This window comes from Barbus barbus (genome assembly GCF_936440315.1).
Source record: "Barbus barbus genome assembly, chromosome: 22".
Lineage (NCBI taxonomy): Eukaryota > Metazoa > Chordata > Actinopteri > Cypriniformes > Cyprinidae > Barbus > Barbus barbus.
Genome location: NC_136750.1, coordinates 26,366,846 through 26,383,234, shown reverse-complemented (window position 1 = coordinate 26,383,234; position 16,389 = coordinate 26,366,846). Strand labels below are relative to the sequence as shown.

General features: G+C 35.6%; 1 protein-coding gene across 4 annotated transcripts in view; it reads right to left on the bottom strand.

Moving 5' to 3' along the window:
- The window catches only part of LOC306888429 (SH3 and multiple ankyrin repeat domains protein 3-like), a 211,001-nt gene that overhangs the window by 81,627 nt on the left and 112,985 nt on the right, over positions 1 to 16,389 (bottom strand). For all 4 annotated transcript variants that reach the window (XR_013785750.1, XR_013785751.1, XM_079446722.1 and 1 more), the window contains exons 9-11: positions 14,588 to 14,665; positions 12,187 to 12,253; positions 9,390 to 9,732 (exon numbers count right to left, since the gene is read on the bottom strand). Coding sequence is in view for 2 of the 4 variants with exons in the window: in XM_079446722.1 (XP_079302848.1) it covers positions 9,390 to 9,732; positions 12,187 to 12,253; positions 14,588 to 14,665 (488 nt within the window). In the remaining 2 variants the exon portion in view is untranslated. The remainder of the gene's footprint in view (positions 1 to 9,389; positions 9,733 to 12,186; positions 12,254 to 14,587; positions 14,666 to 16,389) is intronic.

Below are 16,389 nucleotides of genomic sequence, written 5' to 3'. Positions count from 1 at the left end.
GTGAAATATTATTGCAATTTAAAATAACTTTTATAACTTTTCTATTTGAATAATACTTTAAAATAGAATTTATTTCTGTGATCAAAGCTGAATTTTCAGCATCATTACTCCAGTCTTCAGTGTCACATGATCCTTCAGAAATCCTTCTAATATGCTGAATTATTATGAGTGTTGAAACCGTTGTGCTGCTTCATATTATTTTTTGGAAATGTGATACTTTTTTCTTTGATTCTTTGATGATTCTTTGATGAATACAAAGTTAAAAAGAGCAGCATTTGTACTATGACTTTTTTATTAATTTAACACATCCCTCCTGAATAAAAGTATTAATTTCTTTAAAAAAAAAAAAAAAATATTCTGACCCCAAACTTTTGAAAATCATTGTATATTGTAACACAAAATCTCTTTTTTAAATAAATGCTGTTATAAAACTAAAAGACTTTATCTGGAAGAAATGACCCTTTGAGCTATGAAAATGATTTTGAGACAAACCAGTCCAGCCACAATGGAGAGAGACTCATATGCTTTGTAATAACAAAATATGGCATCAGATTCAGTCATTATCTTGCAAACCGTTTTTCTTTGCATAAGTGCACAATCGTAAAATGGTCTCTGTGGATGGACTAAAATGAAAAAATGAAATGAGATACATCTCGTTCTCTCTCATCATCTCTTCCGTTCTTCTGTCAGAATCTCTCTCAGTCTGTCTTGCCCCTTTTAGGGGTTAATTGAGTGTAATGGAGTCGGTGTGAAGCCCTTCCTACGACAGAGCCTATATATGTGTGTGTGTGTGTGTGTGTGTGTGTGTGTGTGTGAATGTTTGTGTTTACTGGGTCATCCCAACCTCCCAGCAATTTTGGAAAACACTGCTATCAACAAAAATGTTCCTTTTTCTCCTCTCTCTCTCTCAATTCCTTTTCTTCAGTTTTTTATTTTTTAATAATTCTGCATATTTGCAAAGAGAAAGACAATGGTTCTATCATAAGAGGACTTGGGTGAATCACATGAAACCTGTCAAGAAATGACATATTTCACACCAAAATAACTTTTAGAAATAGAATTCATAAATAATCAGAAACCGAAGTTGTAGAATCCTTGAGCTGTTTTGCATTATGACAATAATCATATAAATACATGGGAAATAAATAAAACCGCGCTCTTATTCATGAATTTATGAAAAAATTATTAATTTGAAAATATTATCAAATTATTTGTTATTTTATCATTTACACTAAATAAAACAATTACATTTTATAGTATTACAATAGCTTTTACGATAACTGTTTACTCTGTTAAATGTAAAATTAATTTAATAGGAATCACCACTGAGAAGTAAAATCATGTTTCTGAAATAGGTGTTAATTAGTATGCAAAACATTATATATACATAAAATATATTTTTAAATTATATTTCATACACTGCATTTCTTATTTAAAAATCTAATATTTATAGTTTATAAACTAGAGTTATTAAATATTCTTTTTCTGTTGATTCTGGGGTGAAATGTCAACTGGGCATGTTTTTGTGAGATTCACCCATAAATAAATCATTTGATGCTTTAGCTTTAAACCCAAATGACCATGAGTGTGGATAAGGAATACGCCAGAGGTAAAGGACAAACCAATAGGAATGCAGAAGATGATATTGACCTCACTGCCACCCCTTAAATCTCCCGTCGTCCAATAGGAAATCAGTTTACGGGTGAGCGTCGAGGGAGTGGCAGGTCTGGATGTCCTGAGGGTGGAATCCATCATGGAAAGCTCCAGACTGAGAGAGTGCTCTTTCAGAGTGACACCTCATTTACCTGCCTTGCACAAACAAAATAGATTCCCTTTTGCCATCAATAAATCACTCAATTCTCCTTCCCTCTCTCTTTTTCTTCTCTAAACGGAGCTCATAAATCGGCAAAGTAATGAAACAGCAGAAGTGAGGTAAGGTCTAAATTTTAGCCTCTTGACTTAAGCTTTTACCTTTCTTTCACACCGGCTCATCAGAGTGCTTTTATCATCAGGTTTTCACAGGAAAGAAAACTTACACTTAGTTTTCACTGTGCATTATTCACACTGTAAAAAAAAGTTTCAAAAAGTTGTTTCAACTTAATAATTTGTTACACCGCTGACTTTTTAGTTCAGTCAACTTAAAATTTTAGTTACTTAATGTTCATTTAAGTGACAACTGGAATATTTTAGTTGACTAAGCTACAAATTTTAAGTAAGCGGGGTAACAAATTATTTTAAGTTGAAACAACTATTTTTTTTTACAGTGCATTAGGAGCACTGCAACAGATATTCAGAGCTTTAATGAGATATTTTTTTCACTCGCAAGGGTGAAAACACAGTTGTTGTCCGGTCTCAATCACTAAAGCCAATTTAAGCAGCTACTACTGAACGGAGCAAAAATCTGTAATGTGCATGTCACCTTTACTCTTATAATGACATCCAAAAGAACAATCTCCCAGACTGTTCATTATTTCTGAACACACTGTCTATGACAGACTTCATCAAGATGCTGTCTCATATATTATATTATATAACTGCTTAAAGGCCAACGTTTTGGAATTGACAATGGCATTTAAATATGCAATGAATCCCATAAATTAGCATTCTGTGTGTATGAACACAGGAGTCACCCCTGAAATTGTTTCAACATCATATTGATGTAAAACGGAAATATACATTTGGTGATATTTTTGACCACAATAATTAATGTTGGTTATTGTAAACTACCAGTTACAAAGGCAGACTGTTTGATTTTAGCTTGCTGGACTGCAAAGTTGCATGCACAAAAAAAAAAAAAAATTATTAATTTAAATAATAATTAAATAAAATAAAATAAATTCTCAGGATTTTTTTGTTTTCCAGTAAAAACATAAAAAATATATATAAAAAATTATGATTAGGACTTTATATATTATTTAAAAAAATAAAAAATAAAATAATATTTTTTTTGGAGTTCATAAAATATCTGTTTAGTAAAATAATATAAATAATATGTTTATTTTACTTACCCCTTTATAATTTTCTAAACATATATTAAGCATAAAGTCACTCTGATTTAGATTTTTCAGAAAATAACACTTCAGTTTTTGTCATTTTTCTTCAAGTAAATGTATCTTGATATAAGAGTGATAAATCTTTACATATTTGACATGGAAAACAAGCTAAATATCTCTAAACATGAACAACTTTGATGGTTTAAATATTTGTTAAGTACTTTGAAGTGACAACACATATTCAGTGACACAATATCACCTCGATATACACCTCTTTTCCTTTTTTTTTAATAACTTAAGGATTCATATCATAGCAAGGGCCAAATTTAACTCGATATCATACAGTCAACCAGTCAATAACACTCGCGCTTGACCTCTGATTCCTCTGTGCTGTTGCCGCCCGTGCACCCAGCGACCAGTGATCTCTAAATCCACTTTGACAATATTTAGAACAACGTGTCATGGCCTCGAATCTGACCCTGAACAGGAAGTGGGCGGCCAGCACTGACCGCACCGCTACGGCACAAATTACACACTCTCCTGGTCACCACGCTCACCTCAGGGAGTGACAGGTGTACACAGCCAGACAAAGGGCAATGACCAGAGAGAAAGAGAGGGGACTTTTATAGAACGCCGGACACCAAGGACAGGCGCTTTGGCTTTATTCCTGTTGGTATCATCACATTCTGCGTATTAAACACAAACACACTGCAAACCACACAAACACACATTATTATTATTAGCGGGCCAGGATGTCAGGAAATACTGACAGATGGGCAACTAGGACAGAACACAGCAAACACCCCTCAGGACCACACAATGAAAGAGAGCGAGTCCTAAAGTGCTGTTCTGCGGCAGAAGTACACTACACGTGCTGGTAAAATTACAGTCCTGAGGTCCAAATTAGCACACAAAGCCACTCGTTTTGCTGAAGTGAAGTTACACAGCACAAAATAACTGCTTCAGAAAGTAGCCATCACTTTTCTAACCTACAAAACAGCATCTACCCTACCCTGCAATATCTAGCCATTTTGAAATATGCTTGTAGTAAACAATTCTGTAGAGATCATCTGTAGTAATATCCCTATCTAGGAACAGACATGCTCTCTACACACACACAATGCCAAAATGTGAAGTGAAAGGGCATATATGCTTTGTGAATTGGTATATCCAAAAATGCACTGAGATTTATAATTCGTTCAAGAGAAACTTAAAACTATGAATATACTTTTGAACTATTTTACTTTTTTATATTTTTTTTCACCAAATAAATATTCCGCAAGGACACATTAAATTGATCATAACTGACAGTAAAGACATCTATAATGTTACAAAAGATATTTGTTTCAAATAAATGATGTACTTTTGAACTTTTTATTCTTCACAGATCCTGAGGGGGAAGTTTCCACAAAAATATTAATCAGAAACAACTGTTTTCAACATTGATAAATGTTTCTTGAGCAGCAAATCAGCATATTAGAATGATTTCTGAAGGATCATGTGACATCATAGGAATAAATTACATGATAAAATACACAAATTAAATTGCAGTAATATTTAACAAAATTACTGTTAATGTATTTTTTTAGCAAATAAATGCAGCCTTGATGAGCTTAAGAAACTTTCAAAAACATAAAATTTCATCTCAAACAGTAGTTTATTTATATTTCATTCAATACTAACACATATTGATAAAGTTCTAATTGGAATTATTACATGATATGGTGATTCATTTAATGCATTAATCCCACTGAATTAATCGTACTATTTCCTGAGAAATGTCTCCAGATTAAGATAATTCAAAACCATCTGATTGTTTTTGCAGGTGAAAGCTTTGAATAGACAAAAAGTGGTTTTAGAAGTCAATATATTGTTTGTTTTATTCCCATATAAAAAGTATCATGTTGTTAGCTTAGCAAAATGCTAATGTCAAACTCAATCGGAATCAACTGTGATCGGGTCTCTCACTGCTTTGTGTGGCACATAATGGAGTGATTTAGAACATTTCAGATGAGTGTTTCAGACAGTAGAAAAATTACACCTGCTATAAAAGGCAGTGTGGTGATAAACAACCTCTGCTATGTCTCCAGTGTCAGATTTGTGCTGATTAGTGCTGCAAAACACCCACTACCCACCAACCCTTGCTATAATTCAAAGTATTTCTTATTTACATCGGACACAACACTAAGAGTTTGAATTTCAAATTAATCCATGTAAGTTTAACATTTTCGTCCATTTAGAAACAACACAATTATATAGTGCCATGTCTCACGATCTCAAAAAACCTGTCAACCATCTCCCAGCAATAAATACACAATATGAGATTCAGTGCAATATTGCTGGGAAATTCAATAAGGCCTGCTGGAGTCCCAAAACGCAGTCGATTCCAGCAATGTCCTGCAGCTCTGCAGGAGAGGAGAGAGTCTAATCTGAATATATATTAAACATTTGAATAGCACGATTTAAAAGCAGCAAATGTCGATCAAATGCTGCTTTGTTAGGATGTGATAGATTACAACAGTATGAGTATTTTAGATGGAGGAGAACGAGCAGAGAAATCCGAGTGATTTCATTCAATACAGGTCTCAGTGGCCATAAATAAAAAGGCCTATGATAACTCATAAAACACACTCACAAAACTATACACATTGCTGCCTTTGAAAAACACTACAGCATTACCATAAAAACATATACACGGAAAACAACCAATTTAATCGTAATACCATGGTACTTTGTGAGGTACTCCATTTATGTACCATGCATGGGAATATGATTAACCAGTACCATGGCATTACTCTTAAGAGTTACTGTGACTGTTTTGTGGTACAGTGATGGAATCAGATGGGAATACTATGGTACTTTGAACATGTAACAGGGTAGTATCATCCTTTTCTTAGAAGTATTATGGTATATTTCAAAGTACCATGATACCATGCTACTATAATGGCATTCTTGGAAATACCATGCAAATGCGATTCAACATGAATTTCAGTACCATGGTATATTTCAAAGAAGCCAAGTCAATTTCTCTTTTATAAAGGATATTTAAAGCTGCAGTCCGTAACTTTTTTGGTTAAAAATGACCCGAAATCAATATTTGAGCAAGTACATAACCAGTTCAAAACTATCGCCTTACTTTAGCCCGATTCACAACGGTTAGGATATTAATATATTATATTAGTTAGGATATTATATAATAATATTTTCTAATTTGAGTGGTACTGGTAGGTTTTCGCGGGAAATTCGAGCATAGCACGGCGTCATTACGTCACGTCTGTAAACATAAAGAAGTTGTCCAGGCTCATGCAATGCTGATGTTGTTAACATTAATAATTTGAGAATAAAGTATAACAATAATAATAATTTGCACGGTTTAATGTGATATGAGCTAACCGATCTTTAGATTAAATCACCATTGGTAGCGCAATTTATGGCAATGCTTTTTTCATAAAAAAATAATTTTTTCAATGTCACTTTGCATAACGGTCAATATAAGCTAAACAAGCACTGACAACAAGAATTAGAAGGAAACTAATGGTTTAAGGGCTGGAAGGGGGGGTGGGGGGTGGGGGGTGGGGGTCCAGGGAGTGAATTTTCGAGGGGGGATGGCATTTCATTTCCAACTGGTTACATTTATTTGAAAATGAAAGTGATTTATATATTTTATCCATTCAAAAGACAACAAAAGCGATCCCAGTTCTGCATAAACTGTAGTGCAGTGCAGACTAAAAATATAGCGGGATATTTGTGTCTATGGTTTGCTGGGAAATGCCGTCTTTGATTGGCCATCAAGAGCAGACTGCAGCCAATGGAAATGCTTCTCTATTGTTGCGCATGCTGCTCCTCACAGCACAGATTACATTTTAGGAACACTTGTCTGATCTGTTCAGAACTATTTTGTTGATGAAATAAAGTCACAGCTGAGCCGCTGCGCATCTCCAAGCAAACACAACGCTGTTTCGATTATGAATCTTTGTATTTCAACAAATCTAGTGAGTCAATGATTCAATGACCCATTCATAAAGAGAGTCACTTGCTTCATTCCTTAATGAATCAGCCGTTTGAACAAATCGATTAGATGAATGTTTCAGTGACGGACAGTGACTTGCTGCCACCTACTAGGAGTTTCATTTTTAAAGTATAAATTTTAATTGTTTAATGTTTCTATATTAAATCTCATAACATTGTTTTTATTAAATGTATTAATGACACCTCTGAGTCTTGTTAAAAAGTCTGTAAATATTTCACATTTGTGCTCTTCTGTTCCGTGAAAAGATTAATTGTCGATGCTGATTTCAGGTCTTTCTGATTGTATCTTATTATTTTTATAATATTTAATGAATTTTTTTTTTTACAAAAAGTTAATAAATCTATTTTTGGCACAACATATGACATACATTTAATAAAGTTAAAAAATGGCATTACAAAGGACTTAAATTGGACAACTTTAAAGGTGATTTTCTCAATATTTAATTTTTCCGGTGTGTTGTATTTTGGCCAAATATTGTCCTATCCTACCAAACCATACATCAATGGAAAGATTATTTATTCAGCTTTCAGATGAATAACTTTTCAGATATATAATTCTCAATTTAAAAAGAAATGGACCCTTATGACTGGTTTTGTGGTCCAGGGTCATATATGTGCTATATAAGTACTAATATAGAGCCAATATGTCAATAATAACTGTTTTCTTTTGCCAATATGTTTGCCCATTTTTAGGTGTCGTTTCTTATAAATATATTTTATCTTCTGCTTATTACTGTTGTCTGTGTTGTAGTCATTCTGCATGTGTTAGTGATTTTAAACCTATCAAGCCCACAGTATCACATGAAGCACACATGCCAACCATTGAGATTTTTTTTTTTTTTTTGGAGGTTCAAGAAACAACTTTTTTTTTTTCCTAACTATTTTATGGGGTTCATTTACAAGCCATTTTGGGTTAATTTGCAACTTTTTAATTCACCAGAAAGGGGAAGTCGTGGCCTAATGGTTAGAGAGTCGGACTTGTAATCCGAAGGTTGCGGGTTCGAGTCTCCAGCCGGCAGGAATTGTAGGTGGGGGGAGTGAATGTCCAGCGCTCTCTCCACCCTCAATACCACGACTGAGGTGCCCTAGAGCAAGGCACCGAACCCCCAACTAGGGTGACCAGACGTCCCGAAAAATTCGGGACAGTCCCGAAATCTAAGCTGCTGTCCCGAATCCCGAATCCCGCTCTAATTGTCCCGAAAATTATACTGAAGCAAAATCTTAATTAGTTACTGTCTGATAAAACATAAAAAACTGTCCGTGGAGCAAGGTTGAGTCATCCTGCAGCCTGGCAACCAGCCCCCGCCGGCTGCTCATTGGCTGCAGCATCTTGTTTTTTTTTTTTTTTTGGTTCATTAACTTCAGTTTGAAGTATAAAAATAGCCTAACGTTACTTCTATACTATATAAAATCACATGTATATGTAGGCTACTTATATTAATAAAAACATGATTGGTTCAGTCACTTTCGTTTGAAATTCATTATCTTTATTATTCATTACCCCCCCCCCCCCCCACCCCCCCGTCCCGAATTTCAACCAATCTCATCTGGTCACCCTACCCCCAACTGCTGCCCGGGCGCTGCAGCATAAAATGGCTGCCCACTGCTCCGGGTGTGTGTTCACGGTGTGTGTGTGTTCACTGCTGTGTGTGTGCACTTTGGATGGGTTAAATGCAGAGCACGAATTCCGAGTATGGGTCACCATACTTGGCTGAATGTCACTTCACTTCAGAACTTTACAGTAATTGTAAAATAATAGTTGTGGGGGGGCTTCCCAGCATGTTGTGTCAAACATTTAACACAACCCAGCCCTTGTTTGGTTTTGACCCAGTGCTGGGTTGTCAAAAACGACCCAAGTTGTTTTGATTTTTCTTAACCCAGCTTTTTTTATACTGCATTAAAGGGACATTAGACATCAAGGGTTCAACCGTAATTTTACAAAGCTATGAGAATACTTTTTATGCGCAAAGAAAACAAAAATAACGACTGAACCACTGATGTCACATGGACTATTTGACCGTTGTCCTTGCTATGTTACTGGAACTTGATCATAGTAGGACCCTTGCTGTCTATGGGAGGGTCTGAGAGCTCTCGGATTTCATCAAAAATATCTGATGTTCATTTGTGTTCTGTAGATGAACAAAGGTTTTACGGGTTTGGAATGACATAAAGGTGAGTAATTAATGACAGAATTTTCATTTCTGGGTGAACTTTAAGGATACCAGTGTGTAATCAAATTAGCAAAAATATTTAATAATCAAACACCCAATAAACAGCGAATTTTTTACACACGACAAGTGGAAATCTGTAAAACTTTCGTCAGAGTTCCGCAGGTGCAAACCAGAACCGTGGATGTGCAATGCTCACCTGAGGCGTCCGCGGCTGTGGGAGTGCGTGAGGGGCGCGTGTCGGCGTACTGTGTGAGTGCCGGGCTCCTCGCTGACGCGCTGGAGGGAGGGCGAGCGGGAGTGCGAGGAGAGCGAGCTGCCCGTGCTCTGTAGGCTGCCGTCGGCCGCCGCATCGATCCCGGTGTGCGCCAGAGGGGGCAGGCTCCTCAGAGACGGCACAGGTGAGTGGGCGGGGCCTGTGTCAGCCACATTGTTCAGATTGTTGTCGGAGGCGGAGCGAGGCAGTGAGCGTGATGATGTCAGCGTGTCGCCTCCGGTCACACGCCGGCGATTTGCGTAGGAAGGCGTTTCCCTGAAAGGCACTGGAAACAGGAAGAGCAGGTGTCAACAAAAGGTCACATCGAACAAGAGGCAGCCGTACGTGACAAACTGTCAGGTACAATTTGCATAATTTGTAAATGAAGGGTACAGAAACCTCATCAGGCATTCAAAGAGGTAAACAAAAAACATACTCGAATTACAAAGCACCTCATCTATAATTCATTAGCAAAACACACTTCCTCCTGCCCTGACCGCTAGCACAGCGGTCGTTTGCTTGGGACGTTTTTGGAGTAAAAAACTGAACATTACACAACAAACTCTCTTGTTTACCAATAACTGAGAAATGAGGCTGTTTTTTCTTCCCACCGAGGAAAGCAATTAGTACAGACCATCAACACTAGATGGCAATAGCTCACCTCTCCTAGATGCAGGTAAAACTCTGTACTGATGCTGTTTTAAAGCTGATGTGTAGTTCAAAATGCACGGCGTTGTGTATATCAGGGTCAAAAGAGTTCATATGGCTCAATGACAGCCTTATTTAATGATACAACGAGAGAGAGAGAAACCGAGACAAGCAGGATAAAAGAGTGCACAGCGCTGTCATCCTGACATATGGTTTGCTGTCAGTCTCATAGCTGATTCTCTCTAATCTCTAATGTAAATTAAGTATTGATCAAACCGCTGTACTGAACATCCACCTGTCACCTGATCAGATATGAACAGCTCTCTGCCAATCAGAGCAGGAAGCGAGAACAAGAACAAGCCACCCAATACATCCTAGAACTGTAGTTCTCAATTGGTTTTGCCTCATGTAATTGAAGTTGAAGATTAAGTGATGTATGTAATATTTCAAGACTGTATTTTGTACCATTTATACTAGGCTTATGTATTTTTCCTACTTACTAACTATTTACAATTATTTGGTTAGTTGTGTGTGTGCATTATATTTGTGTGTGTATACATCACGATTAATCGCATCCTATATATATATATATATATATATATATATATATATATATATATATATATATAGATGTGTGTGTGTGTGTATGTATGTATACAGTTTATGATTTATATTACACAAATATAAATATATATATTACATATATTTCTTAAATATATATTTATGTGTGCATTTTTCTATACATAAATATAAACACTACACATATGTATTATGTAAACACCAATTTGTATTTTGCAGGCGATTAATCACGATTAATTGATTTAACAGCACTTATATAAATTATATATATATATATATATATATATATATATATATATATATATATATATATATATATATATGCACAAATATACATACATTTGTAAATCTACAGTTTTGCATCGTGAGTACATTACTTTCATCTCAAGGATAAAAAGGATATTTTATAAATATATAAAATATACTGGTAAACAAGACTTTTTTGTCTTTTTTACTGCATCTGATTATGATTAACATTATATATATATATATATTTCAAATTTTTTTCTGAAATATATTATAATACAGAAACATTTATTTAAAATTAAATTTAAACTAAATTTACTGGTAAACAAGGTTTTGTTTTTTAACCGGTGCAGCTCAATGTTACTCATTTTTATTGCATTTGACTATGATTAATATTACTAAATTAAAACGTCAAACCGACAGTACTAAAAATGATCATATATATTACTATTCATATATTCAAATCACTCCTCCTTCAATAGTTTCACCCTGAGAAATGATCTAGGGCCACTTAAGATGGGCTGTTTGTTTAAGCAGTGTAAATACTGCGCTCTGTAGTCAAGCTGTCTGCTTGTTTAGATCCTCTACTCTTCTGCCCATCCATTCAGAGTGAAAAGGCCAACTGTCCAACCCACTCAGGACACCCTCACTCACTCTCTCTTTTCCCCTCTCTCTGTGACTGATGGGAAGGAAATGAGAGGAGAGGAGAGAGAGACAAAGAATGGACACATCCTGAGAGGCTTCAGCATTAGTGACAAAATATCAGTTCCCGTAAACGGCGTGCTTTAAGGCCGGTTCTGATTCTGTGTGTGTGTGAGAGCGTCCGTCCCATCCTTCATCGAGGTCACACATGGTTCTGATGAGATACCAGAGCCTGCAGCTACACCCCCATTGGCTCAAATCAAACTTCTAACACCTGCTGAGCCTCGGGGATTAACCCTGCTCCGTCGCCATGACAATGGTACTCCACACTAATGGGTACGATCCATTACAGCGGTGCGACAACTGGCTGCTATTCCCCGCCAGAACCAGCGTGTGGAATGAGCTAGCCTTGCCGTCGACGAGGGCAAATGACGACTCTCATTCACCCGAACGCTGCAGACTCACAAACACACATGGACACACAAGGGGCCGCTCTCATTTTCATGTACCCTGGCCGTGGTGATCTGCTGCATTTGTAAGGATTCATTAACACAAGGGATTGTTTGCGCTTGCTTGCAAATTCAATAGCAGCTAATGATGGTGGAGGTACATACGAGCCACTTACCAACATCTGATGCTTTGTGAGTCTTTATAATTTCTGCCAGGTCAAAGTTTCCAGCTATAATAGCCACCTATAGAGAGAGAGAAAAATGGGTTATTTTTCTGCCAAACATCCCTGGGCAAACAAAAACCCCAGTTACAGATTTATAACACTGCATGCAATTCATAACAGGATGTTATGTTACCCCCCAAAAAAACTAAGACAGCAATTCATAATCAATAATGCACAGTCAGCTGTCAGTCATTAGCTACTACAAAATCATTCTGTCTGACTACATTATCCTGTCTACAAATAAATAAATAAATGGACATGAAATATTGACTATATAGCTGATTGCCAGAATATGGAGTGAAGCTATGCACTATCAAATCAATTCTTAAATCCCAAGACCAATATTTTACTTATTTGCAAAAACAGATAACTCCATTTTTTTTAAATTTTCAAAAATCATGCTTTTTATTATGCTATCATGTTTTTATTGTGTTAGTTAGCTAGTATTGTTTAGTAATTTTGTACCTAATCAAAATGACCCAACTGCAGTTTGATTGAGATTAATTGGAATCCACAGTGAAAAAACTTGATTTTTGAAAATGGTTAAAAACGGAGTTATCTGTTTTTGCAAATGAACTCTTTATATATATATATATATATATATATATATATATATATATATATATATATATATAAATATAAACCATATATAAATATATATATAAATCAATATCGAATCAGATCGACACAAAAACTTATGAATTGGATTTAAGCAGATTTGTGAAATCTGTGTCAATAATATCCAGCCCTACAAAGTGGTACCACAGTAGGCCTATTGCCCTCAGATTTACATGATTTACCATTTCACCAAGGTCATTTTTTGTAAGTATGCAGTGAACAAACAGGTCTCAAATAAGGACCAAAGACCAATAACTCATTTGATTCTGTCTAATATGATACTCTCTCTTTTTTATGAATGTGAGGGCTAATTAACTTGTCCTCACTAAAAGCTGAATCAAAGCAGCCATCTAATGGTTTCCGTGTTGGTTTATGCAGCCGCACCAAGTCGGGTTCCCCCTCTCCTTGTACTAACAAATTAACTTTGATCTGAGCTGAAAATCTGTGTCAACATCAATTGTACTGTGAGTTCAAGCACCGAGCATCACAGAACAGAAGTAGACAAACACCAATCCCAATATGCTGTTAGTATGTTCATATGAAGCATCACATTGTACATTTGGAGCAGAAGGGCACGAGTCAACCATTTGACTTATCATGTTAACATGCCACTTACACTGACCAAATGCTAGCACGGTTAAGACACAGATCCAGCAAAACCCAACAGCTAATGGATCATGGTGTTTGTAGGGGCAGTGTGAACTAGACAGATTGAAAAATTGGAGCATATTTCAATATTTGTTTAAAAGGTTGAACTCTGTTAGATTTTTTTTTAAATTATTTTTAATACTGTCTTTCAGCAAGGATGCATTAAGTTGATCAAAAGTGACAGTAAAAACATTTATAAAGATCTCTATTTCAAATAAATGCTGAACTTTGTATTTATCAAATGATCTTAAAGTTTTAAACAGCACGACTGTTTTCAACATTGATAATAATAATAATAAAAAAGCAGCAAATCAGCAGAATGATTTCTGAAGGATCATGTGATTCTGAATTCTGGAGTAATGATGCTGAAAAGTCAGCTTTGCATCACAGAAATAAATTATATTTGAAAGTACATTACAATAGAAAATAATTATTTTAAATTGTAATAATTTGTCACAAATTTTAATGAAATAAATGCAGCCTTGGTGAGCATAAAAGATTTTCAAAAAGATTTTTTAAAAATCCTAATGAACCTATACTTTTGTACATATATAATTTAGACAGTGGCATGATGGTAATACCATAGCACATCAACAAGAAATTACCAAAAAGTGCCATTGTTTCTTATCAATTCTCTCTCTCTTTTTTTTAACATGGTACCATAGCCAAACCGCACTTTGAAATATAGTACCACTGTATATATCAACTATTATGTACCATTTTATACCATCACCTTTTCATTGTACTATTGATGATGATATGTTTATATTTACTATCAACATTTCCCATGACACTGTCCACCAGCTTTAATTAAAATGTTCTCTGAGAAGCAAAAGTGCTAACCTAAATTTTGGTCAAATGAAGGTGTCTCATCATTTGGCTGCCTACCAGCCTTTTCATCAGAAGTGCCTACAAATGTTATCTAGGTAGACGTTTCAGTTCAGCCCTGAAACTGCTCTTGGCCTAAAGTTAAATACAGTTTGGCTCTGTGGGCAGTGAAGGACAGCATCAGCTTAAATAAGATCCAGCTCCATTAACTCTTCCACAGTGTTTGATCTCCAGGAAGCCAGAGGTCTTGCGCTCTCACCTGGAAGGCAGTTTGGCTGTTGTAGTTCTTAATCTCCTTATTCGCCCCTCTGAACAGCAACACTCTCGTGCAGCTATCCTGGAGAGAGACAAACAGAGAGATTACAAGCGTCGCAATAATTTGTCGCTAGTAAAACGCGTACATTGCATGTCCATGAAAATGTGCCATAGAAAGTTTTGGAATGGGATGAGTGTGCTTGTGTGCACGCGTGTCGCTTTCACAACTACAGAAATGACAAAACTGATGTTCCACTGGGACCAATTAGCTCACCAGCTCATATGTAGGTCTGCTATCAGAGAGAAAAACAGAGAGAGAAAGAGAGAGGGAGCTACTCATGGCAGTGTTTCTCTATGGGCATCCGAGACGGAGTGTTTAGAAGGTCAGCACAGCATCTGGCTATCATCCACTCTCTCTCTTTCTGTGTAGACAGTTTTGACAGTCACACACACGTTTAGGAGCTGTACCACGCAGACATGACTCAGCTGGGATTGGTGTCCTAGTTTCCTAACAGTGGTGAGTAAACATCACAGAGTCTCTTGGCCCACTAACACACCTTCAATGGAACCTTAATTACACTTGTAGAGCACTTCCTGTCTGTCTCTCTCTCTCAAGCACACACAAATCAGAAGTGCCTCTGGTAAAGACACATCTTATAAGTATTTTTTTTTTTTTTTTTTTTTTTTTTTTACAGATACCGTTCAAATGTGTGGGGACATTAAGATTTGTGTGTTTTTTTTTTTTTTTAAAGAAATTCATACTTTTATTCAGCAAAGATGCATTAAATTCATCAAAAAAATATTTATAATGTTTATAATGTTGCAAAAAATCTATTTAAAAACATTTTTTTTGTTCTGATTTTTATTTTAAATTTTATTTCCACAAAAATAATGATCAGCACTGCCGTTTTCAATATTAACAATAATAAGAAATGTTTCTTGGTCATCAAATCAGCATATGATTTCTGAAGGAACAGAGTGAGGAGTCATGGCTGCTAAAATTCAGCTTAAATATTACAGAAATACATTACATTTGAAAATATATTAAAATAGAAACTGTCATTTTAAATTGTAATAATATTGCATAATATTACTGTTTTTACTGTATTTTTGATTAAATAAATCCAACCTTGTTTAGCATAAGAAACTCTTTCAGAAACATTTCAAAATTATAATAAACAAACTTTTTGAATAAAAGTGGAGCTGATATTGACTGGAAATGGAAGGTCAAGTTGAGTGCATTGCATTGTGGGATATAGTAACTCACACAGGGTAGGCCCATATCGAAATACTAGTTTACTACAGAACACTGCACAGTGTTAGATGTATACTGAAAATTGCTAAAAATAACAAGTGAAATACTATTATAAAACACAAAATAATGTCAAATATTAAATGTTGCATGCTATATAACTAGTCTCTCAAGAAGTATAAAATATTTTGTATTTTCAGTCTAATTTTGTGAAAGACATCTCAACTTATTTCAGTCGGATCAGATAATGAATCAAGAAACAAACTGCATCTGCTACATTCATGTCAAGTCTTTGAATTGTGGAATACATCGTCTGGTTCCATGCATTCTATATGCAAAAGCAGCAGTATGTCAGTAGTATGATATTCAGAACACAGTCTGTCATAGAGACAGAGTGGAGCGCTGCATGTGTTTAATGCTACGGCTCTGTGCAAAAATCAATATGTAATTTCAACTGCAGAGTGACTTAACAGAACGATGATTGAGCTTCCACATCACACAGATTTTTTCCCCCTCTTTCTTTCCGTCTTTTGCTCTCTATCTCTGATACGCTC